Here is a 13363-nt window from a genome sequence, read left to right on the forward strand (position 1 = left end):
GGACGCTTAGAAGCCATTTAAAACAGTTAAATCACCAACGAAAAGCCCCCAAAATACAAAAAGCGTTAATAAGTAGACTCAAAAATGATGCTTGTTTCCAGATGAGATCTGAAACAGGAAGACAGAGCGTTGCCTTGTTGGACCTTGGCTGGGAATGTGCTGTCAGTACACTAATGTCTTTTACTGCTCTGCACATGCCTGCAAATGACCCGGAAAGCACTGCAGTACTGGGGGTCACAAACAAATTTTGGTGAGTTAGGTGAATTCACAAATACAGAATCTTTGAATAATCGGGATCAATAGTTGTTTCTTCGTTCAACTTACTTCAAATTTCATGTGCTATCTGCTTCCTGGGGAGGAAGCGCCTGAAGAACATTCCAGGGGGAATCGGAACCTCAGGGAGTCCCTGATGACCCCCCAGGCTGCGAAGTCCCTCTTTAGAGAAGGGCACTGGCTGTGATGCCCAATGGTTCTGAGTCAGATACTGCCGATTTGGACTCCCAGTCCTACTCCTCAGATCTGTGATCCTAGGTACGATTCACCTCCCCTCTTTTTCCTGTTTATTTCCCTGTCAAGTGAGCATAATTTGTCCCATATCCACTCAGTTGTTATGGGGATCAGTGAAGAGCTTGTGAGCCCATGGATGCTTGTAGTGTGGAGTAAGAGAGAAAGCATGGATTCAGATCCAGGTTTAAATCCTGCTTTGTCCCTTGCTAGCTCTGTGACCCTTCCCGACTTTCATTTCTTTTTCTGTAAAACGTTGCCTGGGCTCGGTTGTGTCTGTGAGACTGGTTGGCTTTGCCAAAAAAATAATGTTTGTGAGGGCCATTCTTGGCATATGAACGGTCGCTTTCATGAGAGAGGGACCATGTGCGTTTTGGTCCTTGCCGTAACCCCAGCACCTAACACAGACTCTGACATGAAGCAGTTGCTTGGGAAATATTTGTGGCTTGAATGAACACCCCTTATTCTACATATGCCACACCCTGGAATTTCCCAGTGAGAGCAGATGATTATCACAGCTTGGTGTGAGGAGTTCTGTGATGGGAGGGTGTCCAAGGGAACAGAGAGGAGGAACTGAGCTATGCCTGAATGGGTGGGTGCAGTCAGGTGGGCCTTCTGCAGGCGGCCACATGAGAGCTGAGTCCAAAAGGACGATGCTGACCGCACTTAATCAGCTTGTGAGCCCTCTGGGAGCAGGGACCATGTGAGCCTTGCTCACTGCTGCCCTCTCAGCACCTGGCTCAGAACCTGGCACTTTATAGGAAGTTAAATGAACGAAGGATGCTGTGGATTTTGAAGGAGCAGTATCCCCTGCCCCATGTAAATGGAGAAGAAGGCAATGCCGAGTGGGAGGAGTAATTTCCACCTTCTCATTGGAGTTGCTTGGGATCTGGAAAAATAAAAAGCCTCCACTAGAGACAGCGCCAGTGGAAGCTGCATGTGTGTGTGTGTATGTGGGTGTGGGTGTGTGGGTGTGGGTGTGCGCGTGCGCGTGCGCGTGCGCGTGCGCTGTCAATAAAGGCAGAGTCCAAGTTCTGCTTAGAATGCAGGCTGTAGAGTCAGGTATTAAAATGACAGCTCTTCTGTTTATAAGCTGTGTGACCTTGGGCATCCGCTTAACCTTACTTGCTTCCCTTTCCTCAGCTGTAAGGTGGGAATAACAATCCACCTGCTTTGAGGATGTTTTATATGCAGCCACCATTCCACAAGCCTTAACTATGGACTCATCTATCCTTATGACAAGGCTTCGAGGTGAATGCTGCAATTTTACGTTTTACAGGTTGGAGACACTGAGGCCAGAGAGGAATAGTGAATTACCTAAGGTCACATAATGTGAAATTGGGGAGCCAGGATTTGAACCCCAGAAATATGGTGTTCAAATCCATCCTGTTAACCTCCAGGATACACCGCCTGTAAAGTAGAGTCAGTGGCTGATATATATTAGGTGCCTAACAAATGGCAATTATTGTTATTTTTAATTATAATTCTGCTAGGAGGGCGCTCAGAGGGAGGGCGGGCCTGGAGAGAGGGAGGGCCACTGGGCTGTGGCTCACTGGGTCAGAGGTGCACCTGTCCCTTGGGGTAGGTGCTGGATTCAGGGCGCGGCGGCATGCGTGGGTCCCAGTCGTTGACCAGGCTCTGCGCCTGCTCATAAGACACGTGCGGGTGCCGCTGGCGGAGGCGCAGGCGCACCACGTTGTAGTCCACGTCATGCCCGATCTTCTTGCAGTTGAGGCTCCAGGTGAGATTGTCGCGCATGGCAAGCAGCTCCTGCAGGTTCTTTTCCACATGGGAGATGTGGCGCTGCAGCTTGTCAGTGCCCTGGAGAAGGGGCAGGGCCGTGCTGGGAGACAGGTGAGCCCGGGCCAGGCGCTGTGTGGGGTGGGCGGACACACCTGGGCCAGGTGTGTGTGTATGTGTGAAAGGAGCACAACCGAAGAGGGGGCGGGCCTCGGATGCGGGGTGGGGGGGGCGGTGCACACCTTTGAGTCAGGTGTGCGTGATGGAAGGGCACAGACAGCTAGGAGAGGCCAGCCTTGAATGCGGTTGGGGGTTTCACGCCTGGGCCAGATGTACTTGGAAAAGAACACGCGGCAGGGCAGGGCTGAGGGAGGGAATGCACCCAAAGAGTGAGGGGAAGGGCTCAAGGTGGGGATGGACAGAGGTTGAGAGAACTTATTTGAGACAGGTGTCGGGATTGAAGCGCCTCTCCTGGGTGGGGGTTGAAAGACTCACAGACCTGGATGAGGGGGTATTACCTGCGGTAGATGTGCCTGAGGAGGAAGTCTCACAATGGCAAGGCCGTGACTGGAGAGGGTGGGTAGGCGCGGAAGGGGGACGGAAAGGGGCGTACCTGGGCGAGGCGGGTGGCCTCGGGGAGTTGGGTGCCCACGTGTCTCTGGTACACGCGCACCAGAGGTCTGTCCAACTTCTCTCGAGTCTCCAGGTAATTTTTGGACAAAGGACCCTGGCGGAGTGCGGTGTACGAAGCAGTGAGGCCCAGCCTACCTGGACACCCCTGGCCTCACCCTCGCAGACACTTTCCTCAAACCATACCTTGATGAGGTCGCGGGTGATGTACATCTCCTGGTTGAATTTCGTGCACCGGTGGACAGTTCCCCTCATTAGCCCTAAGGTCATGTTCATTCTTTCCTGGGTAGGTGGGAGAACAGGGGGATCACACCGGCTTCGCGTCCTCATTCCTCCTGCGTCTCTCCCCCTTCCCCTCCCCCCGCCACCACCTCCCCCGTCTCTCACCTGGGTACTCTCCCATCCCAGACCTCAGCCGCCAACTAGAAGCTGCGCCCACCTTCAGCTCCAAAGTCTCGCGCATTTTCTGCGCCAGGGAGGCGCACACGCGGTCGCTTATTTGCTGTTGCTGCTCCCGGATGTCTTCCTCGTTCTTTGCCATATCTAGCAAAGTGTCCTTGGACTCCATCAACAGTCGCTTGGCTTCATACAGCACGGTGGCGCACTCTGCGGAGGCGGTGGGGAGGTGGGACGCGTGTGTGGCACTAGGTCTCCTTTTCCTGACCCTCGCTTTCCGAGTCCCCCCTCTCTATTCTCAGGTGGTGGTGGGCCTCGGGCAAGCAAGGGGGCTTTACTGAGGGGCCAGGAGAAAGTACAGGAGGGGCCAATAGTGGGGGTAGTAGTAGCAGCATCAGGGAATGACTGAGCGAGAGTGCTGCGGGGGGTGGCGGGGCTCGAGCGTGGGAAGCAGGAGCTCGCGGGGGAAGAGCTAACCAAGAACATGGGTTTTGCTCTCAGCCCTCCCGTTTCGTCAAGGGGGACAATTACCCAGGGAAGGCAGCAGCCGAGAAGTGGGGGAGAAATGGGCACCAAGAGCACCCAGTATAGTGGACTTCTTTCTGTGGGGAGTTACCTGGGGTGTAGGTGCCCACAGGGTCTGGAGGCGGTGTTTTCAGGCCCTGAGTGCGCGGGGTCGGAACCCGGGAGAGGTTCACCCAAGAGTGGCGGCCAGCCTGTTCTAGAACCTTGTCCAACGGCTGATTCATTAGCTCCACAGCTTGGAGCCTCTCTTTACAGCAGAAGACCAGGGTGTCGCGACAGGAGGCCAGGGCCTGGGGTGCAAGGAAGGAGAGAAGGGCAGAGAAGAGACCAATTGTAAGCTGGGAGATTGGGGGAAGTGGCTGAAAGTGATCTCTCTCCAGGAGGCCTTAAAGTGTTTCTGCCTCCAAATTGGCTTTCTCCAGCTCTTTTCACAGCTGGAAAGGAGCAACTGGTTTCCAAGTTGAAGCTCAGATGCCCCAAACTCTCATCATCTGTCCAGAAGCCTTCAATGACCCCTGGATGGGGAGAGGAGGAGCATTAGGGGCTGGTGGCGGCTTTTGTGTCCCAGGTATCACTTGCTTGGTTTCTGTGCCTGGCTTTGCTCTGGCACCCTAAGAAAACACTCCCCTCCCCCATCTGTGAAGTGGAGAGGTAGATAGCTGCATCTACACTTTGGTCCTCTTGTGCCATCCTGTCTCTTCAACTGCTTTCAGGGCTTATCCCATCGCCAGCGCTAGCCTTGAGGTCTCCCTTCCTCTTCTCTGATCAGTATCAAGAGCCCTCTGCTGTCTTCAGAGTTCCTCCTCCCAGGCTCCATTGCATCTGGACCCCCATCCCCACTCAAATCCTACTTCCACCATTATAAAATACATTGCATTCCTTGGATATTTGCAATTATTTGAGAGTTATATTAAAACAGAAGACTTTTTGCATATGTATATACCCATGTAAACACCACCCTTATCAAAATACAGGATATTTCCATTACCCCAGAAATTTCCCTGGTGCCCCATACCCCTTCTCTACTAATCTGCCTAGTAGATTAATTTTGCCTGTTCTTTAAGGACTCAGGTAAACTACAGCCTATGGACTGGCCATCTGGCTTTGAAAATAAAACTTTATTGGAATGTGGCACGTTCATTCATGTATGTATTGTTTCTGGTTGTTTTGTGAGATGCTGTGAAATTGAGCATAGATCTTTCTCAACTTATGATGAGGTTACATCCCATTAAACCCATTGTAAGTTGAAAATATAATGTGGAAACACATTTAAATACACTTAACCTACCGAATGTCATAGCTTAGCCTAGCCTACCTTGACTGTGCTCAGAACACTTACATTAGTCAACAGTTGGGCAAAATCATCTAACACAAAGCCACAATGCCTATTTCATAACAAAATGTTGACTATTTCATGTAATTTATCAGATACTGTGCTGAAAATGAGAAAACAGAATTGTTGTATGGGTACAGAATGGTTATAAGTGTATCAGTTGAATATTTCATGTAACTTATTGGATACTGTACTAAAAGTGAAAAACGGAATGGTTGTATGGACACAATGGCTGTGAGTGGATTGGTTTACCCTATGAGTGACTGACTGGGAGCTGTGGCTCATTGTTGCTGCCCAGCATCATGAGAGATTTTTGTATCCCATATTGCTAGCTGGGGAAAAGATCAAAACTGAAGATTTGAATTGCAGTTTCTACAGAATGTTTATTGCCTGTGCACCATCATAAGCTGAACCATCATAAGTTGGAGACCATCTGTATTTGTGACAGAGTCAGTATTACACAGAAAGCTTAAAATATTTACTACCCGACTCTTTAAGAAAAAGCTTTTGACATCTAGCACTTCATGTGAGTGGAGTTATACAGTGTGTACTCTTTATGTCCAGCTTCTTTTGATGAATATCCTATCTTTGGGATTCATCCATTTGGGTTAAAAAATGGATTTAAAAAGTCTTTTATTCATTTATTCAACTATTCACCAAATCCCTCCTGTATGCTGGGCAGGTGCCAGGTGGCAGGGTTGCAGTGGGGGAAAATGGTCCAGTTCCTGCCCAAAGGAAGTAAGAGGGTCGACATGTGCAGGTAAGATTGGCTAGTGAGTGAATCAGAGAAATGGAGATTATCTGGAAGGGTATATGGGATCAAGAGAGGTGGTTTTATTATTGTGGTAAAATAGACATAAAAATTTGACATTTAAACCTTTTAAGTGTACAGTTCAGTGGCGTTAAGTATATTCACAATGTTATGCAACCACCACCACTGTCCATTTCCAGAAATTTTCATCATCACGAACAGATCTGTACCCATTAAGAATAATTCCCCATTTGTTCACTGGTGAGAATGATCCAATAAAGAAAGAAAAACCGATGATGCAGGAGAAGGGGCAGAAGGTGGGTGTGGTAGGTAGATGGAATTATAGGCTTGGCAGAGGAAAAATGAGAGAGGTTCTATTCCATGGTTTCCATGCATTGAGGTCATTCACTGAGAATGAAGAAAGAGGAAGAAGCTGGAAAAGTATGAAGGAAGAGAAGATATGAAATAACTTGCACAGTGGGATAACAAGATTTCTAGAGACACGTGGTGACACCTCTGGGAAAACTCTGAGTGTCAACTTTAAATCTAAGTTCATAATTTTAAGTTGAAGCATATCTACTTGGTGGTGAACATTTTTCTGCAGAAATATTCACTACAGGCCTCTCCAGTGGCCCTCTGTCTTTCCAGTTGTGTCTGTCTTTTCTCATCTCTGTATTTCCCTTTCTCTCTTGTGAGCCCTTCCCTACTAGTGCCACCGTCATGTCTTCTCCCTTGTCTGTTTCAGACTTCCTTGGGGGTTTTTTCAGGAATCACCAGATTTAAAGGAATATGATAGCAGCCTAGAGGTGCAGTGGGCTGAGCACAAATAAGGTTCAGCACCATGGACAGTGGTGCAAGAGCTCCTAAATCCCCTCCCTCAACTCCCCCCCGCCCGCATTACTCCCCCCCCCCCCCGCCTCCCCTGCCCCGGCCTCCAACCCTGGCCAGTCTCTTCTTCCAAGGGCCCTATAATGTGACCTCGAGGGCAAGGCCAGTTCTATACTGTTCACTGCTTTGCCCCCAGTGTCAAACATGGTGCCTGGGACACCATGATACTGGATTCATACTTGTCAAGTGGATGAGTACACACAGGCTCCATGAAACCTGGTTACTCTCCCATCTCCATTAGTGCTTTCATAAAGTAATCCTTGTTGCAAGAGTGAAGGATGCAGTGAGAACCCATCTCTGGCTGAAGTCAACAAAGACAAGCATATAGTACTGCGTAAAGAGCCAGCCAAATTGAATCATAAAGTAGTTCTCCAACTTGTGGGCGTGTATCCAAAGGAAATCAGGACGTCAAAGAGAAATCACTCCCACGTGCACTGCAGCGTTCTTAACAATAGCCAAGACATGGAAACAATGTAAATGTCTGTTGACAGATGAATAGATAAAGAAAATGTGACATATAATATAGTAAGATAATAAAATTGCTAGGTAATAGTAATATTACTATATTATATATTAATATAAGTATATTATGATACTAATAATATATGGCAATAACATTAATATATTAATAACATACTATGCAGGTATCTTAATATATTATAATATTGTATAATAATATATATATAATAAAATATAATTCAGCCTTAAAAAAGAAAATCTTGCCATTTGTGACAACATGGATGAACCTAGAGAATATTATGCTAATTGAAATAAGCCAGATGCAGAAAGATCTCACTTATATGTGGAATCTAAAATAGTCAAATTCATAGGTTAGAGTAGAATGTGGCTGCCAGGGGCTGGGGGTAAGAAGAAATGGGGAGATAATTGTCAGGTTGTACAAACTTTCATTTATGCAAGAGGATTAAGTTCTAGAGATCTAATGTGACTATGAATAACAGTACAGTCTTTTTAAATTGAAATATGCTAAGAAAGTAGATCTTAAACTGCACACACATAAACACACACAGAGGTAACAATGTGAGGTGATTGTGATGATTATTTCACATATATCAAATCATCACATTGCACATTTTAAATATATATATAATTTTTTCTTTTTTATTTGTTGAAGTATAGTCAATTTAAAATGTGTTAATTTCTGGTGTACAGCATAGTGATTCAGTTGTGTCTGTCTGTATATATATATATACAATATATATATGTATATTCCTTTTATTTTTTTTCATTATAATCTATTACAAGGTACTGAATATAGTCCCCTGGGCTACACAGTAAGACCTTGTTTATCTGTTTTATATATAGTAGTTAGTATCTCCAAATCCTGAGCTCCCAATTTATCCCTGCCCATCCCCTCCCCCTCCACCAGTAACCAGAAGTTTATTTTGTATGTCTGTGAGTCTGTCTCTGTTTTGTAAATAAGTTCATTTATGTCTTTTTTTTTAGACTCTGAATACAGGAGATATCATATAGTACTTTTCTTTCTCTTTCTGGCTTGTTTCACTTACTATGATGATCTCTAGGTCCATCCATGTTGCTGCAAATGGCATTATTTAATACATACACAATTTTAAACGAATAATTATACCATACTAAAGCTGGGGGAAAAAGACACCTGAGCTGGAACCACAGCCCTACCACTGGCTAGCCCCATGCCTTGGGTGAGCCCTTGTCTTTCTGAGCCTCAGTTTCTCCATCCCTAATGAAGGGATCATAGTTCCTATTTCACAGGACTGTTTTAAGGAGTTAACTCAATGACTGCACAGGGCTTGGCACAAAGGGGATGTTTGTTGCTGTTCTGAGGTCCAACTCCATCTCTCAGAGCCCCAGTTTTTCCATTTAGGAGGGGAAATACAGTGATGGTCAGGACAGGGTTCGGTAGGTGTGTGGGTTGAGGGATCGGCTGTTGCTACAGTTCCCAAGGTTAGAGGGGTTCACCCATTAGGCAGCCAATGATCCCCTCGTAGCGCCTTTAACTTGGCCCGGGGCATGCCCCACCTTGAGCAGAGCCTCTGATTTTTCCATATCTTTCTCCATTTTCCTCTTCATGCTCTGTAGCTCTTCTTTCTCCCAGGTAAGCGTACTGTCAGCTTTGTCAGGGATCTGGAAAACAAGAAGAGAATTTCTCACACCCCTGGGAGAGGACTAGGTGGAGAGCTCTCCTTCAGGATGGTAGAGGGTTTGCCATCCTCATAAACTCTGGATTTGAGGAGTTGTGGGCACCCTTTCTCTTTGGGAGTCTCATTCTCTGAGAAGGCTTTACCCTTTTATGGGGCTCTCACCTGGGGGAGGTCTCACCCCCTAGAGAGTGGAGCTGAGGGCTTCTCCCTTTTAATAGATAGGAGCCCAGTGAGTTGAGATGGAGGTGACTTAACTTGGGGGAAGGTTATCATCACTCTCTGGGGCTGGGGTTCCCCCTTCTTTGGTGATGGTCTTACACCCTTTCCCTGGCTGGAAGTGGAGGAGGCTCATAGGGATGATGAGGGTTTGCCTTTTGGGGGTCTTACTATCTGGATCTGGGGGCTGGGACTAGGAATCCCACCCTGTGGGTGGGGTCTCATCTCTCTCCAGGGAGGCTGGAATGTTCCCCTTTTTTGGGGTGAGGGTTACACTTTAGGGGGAGGATGTCACCAGGGCTGGGATTAGGGGATCCTTTCTCTTTGGCTGGGGACTTAACTTTCTGATGCAAGGGCTGGGACTTCAAGCATCTCACTTTTTAGGCAGGACCTCTTCCTTTTTTTGCCAGATGAAACCTGGGAGAGGATCTCACTCCCTGAAGCTGTGGAGGTATTGGTTTAGGGTTGTAAAAATAAACAGTTTGAGGAGGGTTTCACCTGGGTTGGCACCAGGACATCACCTCCTCTCCTCAGCTGGTGGCTTTGGCTGTGTTTTCACTGGGATTGGTGCATTGAGGGTCTTAATCCCATGGGAGGTTTTCATTCTCTGGGCCTGGGGACTGGGTGTGATTTCACGTCTGGGATGGGAGTTGTGGATTTTACTCTTTGGGAAGAATTTCGTCTAGTCTGACTCAAGAGTCCCACGTCTCTCCCTGGCTGGGAGACTGGGAGTGATTTCCCCACTGTGGTGAGGGGGCTGAGGATCTCATTCCGCTGGGAGGATCTCAGTCTCTGGGGCTGAGGACCGAGGCCCCTCATCTGAAGACTGTCTTCTTGTCCCCTTATTCAGCAGAGCTGGGGCCTGGATCGAGGAGTGTTTTCTCTATAGGGTGGGTTTTGCCCAGGCTGAGCATCCAGGGGGAGCAGAGGCCTCAGTCTTTGCGACTGGGCTTTGGGGGGCCGGGGTGGTGGTCCCACCTTCTCAGACTTGGGTCGGTAGCCCCGCAGCTTGACGCTCTGCTGGTTAATAAGCAGTCCCTTGCGCACTTCGCTGAGCCTGCGGTCGGTAGCCTCCCGCTGGCGCTGCAGCAGCCGCAGCTGCCCATTGATTTGGTGCTGCGCGCGGCCGAGGCGGGCCGCGGTGAGGCGCGCCCCACGGGCGTGCGCGTGCACCAGCTCGGCCGTCTGCAGGGCCCGCGCGTCGCGGTGCATGGGCAGCGGCAGGCGGGCTTGCCAGGCGGGCGGCTTCATCTTGCTCTTCCACAGCGTGACGCCCTCGCCAGGCGGTGGCTTCTCCATGGTGCCGCCACCTTTGAGCATCTCCACGCGGAAGCGCCAGGGCAGGATGTAGGCAGCCCTGCAGAGGTGGCGCGCTACATGCGGGTCCCGCACGCTGTCCTTGGGTTGCCACATGGTCACCGCCTCCTGCTCGCAGCGGTCGGTCAGCTGGTGCACCTTCTGTGTCAGGGCCTTGGCCGCATCGCGCCATGCTGGAGGCCCTACACGCGTGTCCTGACTGCACTCAACTAGGGGTATCAACACGGGCATGGCCTCTGCTTGATATTCTGGCCTGGCCTGAGATCCTCTCGCGGAGGAGCCTGGGCTCTCAACGACACGCAATTCCTTCCAGGCCTGAAGAGTGAGTGAAACAGAGGGCCCATCACCATGACGACCACGGCAAACGCGCAGGCAGAGTTCCAAAAGTGGGGGAGGGGAAAGACTACAGGAAAGGGTTGGAGAGTTTTTGCTTTGGAGGTAGGCGGAGGTGGCTTGGAATCCTGGTTCCTTGAGAAAGCAGATCTCATCTAGCCCACTTCTCGCTATTGCTTCTTAAGGGCCTTCTTCCAGCTCTGAGGATGTGCTAAGCTCTTTGCCACTTCAAAGCTTTGGATTTGCTGTTTCCTCTCTGTTTCTTCCCATGATGTTCTTATGCCTGGCTCCTTTTCAATCTTCAGAACCCAGTTTAAATATCACCATCTTAAGGGGGTCTTTCCTTAGCACTATATCTAAGCCCTACTCTCTCCTAGCACTCAGGATCTTTAGTGCAAGCCACAGAAAAGGAAAAGATGGCCTCATGGTCAGATACAAAGCCAAAAACAAACAAACAAACAAACAAAAAACCAAAACAAACAAACAAAAAACCAAAAAACAAAGCCACTCGGTGGCTCTTGAAGACACCACGGCTACTGCTACCATTGCAGAACTCTCCCCTTCCTGCGCCGGGAATAGCACTGCTCAGCGGCTAGCAACTGAATCTGTTCTCTATAGTACCTGCTTCTTTTGACTCCTTAGTTCTCAGGGTCCAAGGTGGCTGCATCTAATTATCTGAGCCTGTATCACATGGCTGTGCCAGAGCTGCAGGAGAAGGTGGGAAAGTAAGTCTGGTCTGAACTTCCTGTTTCTGTGGTGAGAGGAAGACTTTATTCCCCACCAAGACTCATATGATGTAGAATTCCTTCAACATAAGAAGCAGGTCAGAGTCTGGGGAAGAAAAAAAGACAGCTGCCCTCAGTGCCTCCCCCATAATTCTCTATCACATCACCCTGATTTTTTTTTTTTTCCTAGCAGCGGCATCTTTACCTGGGCAATGGGTAGGCATCTCAAACTCCACAGAACCAAAACCACACTTTGATTAATCTCCCTGATTGTTTTCTTCAGCTGGTATTCCTTGACTTAGTGGCTCACCATCCACCCCAGTTGCTCATGTTAAAAGCTTAGGAAGCTTCTTTAATTTTTTAATGTCCACATCCAATCCATCAACAAATTTTGCCTGTCCTACCTTTAAAACTTATCTCCACTATGATCAGTTTGTTCTCCACTGCTGCCAGTAGCACTTTTATTTTCATTCACTCCATCATTTCTCACTTGCCTGGTCTCCCTGCCTACCTCCCACCCACTTCTTCAAATTCGTTCTCCACAGCACAGCCAGTGCTGTATTTTAAACTAGAATACGTCACTTTCTCACTTAAAAACCCTTCAGTGAATCCCATTGTACCAGAATAAAATCTGAGAGCTCTTTACTTGCAAGGCTTTGCATGATCTGAGTTTTCTCATTTCCTCCAAATAACTCATCTTGCACCTCCCACCCCCAGGCGCACTCAGTGTGCTTCCACCTCCCTGGCCGTCTTTGTACTCGTCTAACATGTCATGCTAGTTGCTAACTAAGGGCTTTTGCACTTGCTAATACCATTTTGGTTAGCTCTCTTTACCTCAAGATTTTTGCCTGGCTAGGTTTTGATGTTTTTGAGGTCTCACCTGGGTTGGTAGGTGCTAGAGACTGAATGTTTGTGTCCTTCTAAAATTCATATGTTAAATCCTAATGTCCAACGTGATAGTATTTGGAGTTGGGGACTTTGGGAGGTGATTAGGTCGTCAAGGTGGAGCCCTCATGAATGGGATTAATGTTCTTGTAAAAGAGACCTCAGAGAGTTCCCTCACCCCTTCTGACACGTGAGGACACAATGAGAAGATGGTTGTCTGTGAGCCAGGAATTTCTCACCAGACAAAATATGCCAGTACCTTGATCTTGGACTTCCCATCTTCCAGAACTGTGAGGGATAAACTTCTGTGGTTTATAAGCCACCAGTCTACAGTATTCTGTTATAGCAGCCTAAACTAAGACGGCAGGTGCCTAGAAGGAACCAGAGCAGGGCTGGGTTTGGCTCTCAGTCTCCAGGGCTGAATGAAAATTATGAAGTTTTCCATCTTGCAAAAAAATTTTAAAATTATGAAGTTTTAAAAATGCTACAGAAACATTTATATACATGAGCTTGAGGGATGGGAGAATTTCACTACTCTGTAAGCCCAAATAGTCTCTCAAGCTAACAAATAAGCCTGTTTTCATCATATGAAGGTAATGTATGCATGTTGTGTAAAACACAGAAAAATATAATGAAGAGAATCAGAATTTATATGTAATTTTACCATCCAGAGATACCTATTAAGAACATGCTTTGATTTCACTCCAGTCATTTCTCTATTCCCCTCTCCTACGTATATTGTTATATTTACACACATCTCCCTCCTCCCAACATACTGAAGTTCGAATATTTCTAACTCAGGCCAGTGGGGAATAATATTTGCGAAATTAGCTCTCTGATTTTTATAATGAGGAACGTTTTACAGAAATTCCTTCTTGTAGCCATTTTTGGTGGGACCACTTGTTTTGTATAATGAGCATTATCATGTGGGGAAGAAAATTTTGCCCTTGCATTAAATGGAGTGAAATTGCAGAATGTATGA

General features: G+C 47.7%; 1 protein-coding gene across 1 annotated transcript; it reads right to left on the reverse strand.

Annotated features, from left to right (window-relative positions):
• Positions 1-2061: 2061 nt before the first annotated feature.
• Positions 2062-10669, reverse strand: TEKTL1 (tektin like 1). Its single transcript, XM_045521991.2, has 7 exons — positions 10100-10669; positions 8784-8888; positions 3887-4085; positions 3314-3480; positions 3061-3156; positions 2858-2971; positions 2062-2325 (listed from the first exon to the last, which is right to left on the reverse strand). The coding sequence occupies exons 1-7, from the start codon at positions 10667-10669 to the stop codon at positions 2062-2064; spliced, it is 1515 nt and encodes a 504-aa protein (XP_045377947.2).
• Positions 10670-13363: the final 2694 nt, after the last annotated feature.

Source organism: Camelus bactrianus, chromosome 22, assembly GCF_048773025.1.
Source record: "Camelus bactrianus isolate YW-2024 breed Bactrian camel chromosome 22, ASM4877302v1, whole genome shotgun sequence".
Classification (NCBI taxonomy): Eukaryota; Metazoa; Chordata; class Mammalia; order Artiodactyla; family Camelidae; genus Camelus; species Camelus bactrianus.

Bases quoted from the DNA above. Each gene is read 5' to 3' on its own strand.
- TEKTL1 (XM_045521991.2), bottom strand. From the start codon at position 10,669: ATGCCCGTGTTGATACCCCTAGTTGAGTGCAGTCAGGACACGCGTGTA. The intron at 3,157-3,313 runs GTGGGCGCAGCT...CCACCTACCCAG, and splicing joins GCGAGACTTTGGAGCTGAAG to GAAAGAATGAACATGACCTT. The intron at 2,326-2,857 runs GTACGCCCCTTT...CCCCTTCTCCAG, and splicing joins AGGCCACCCGCCTCGCCCAG to GGCACTGACAAGCTGCAGCG.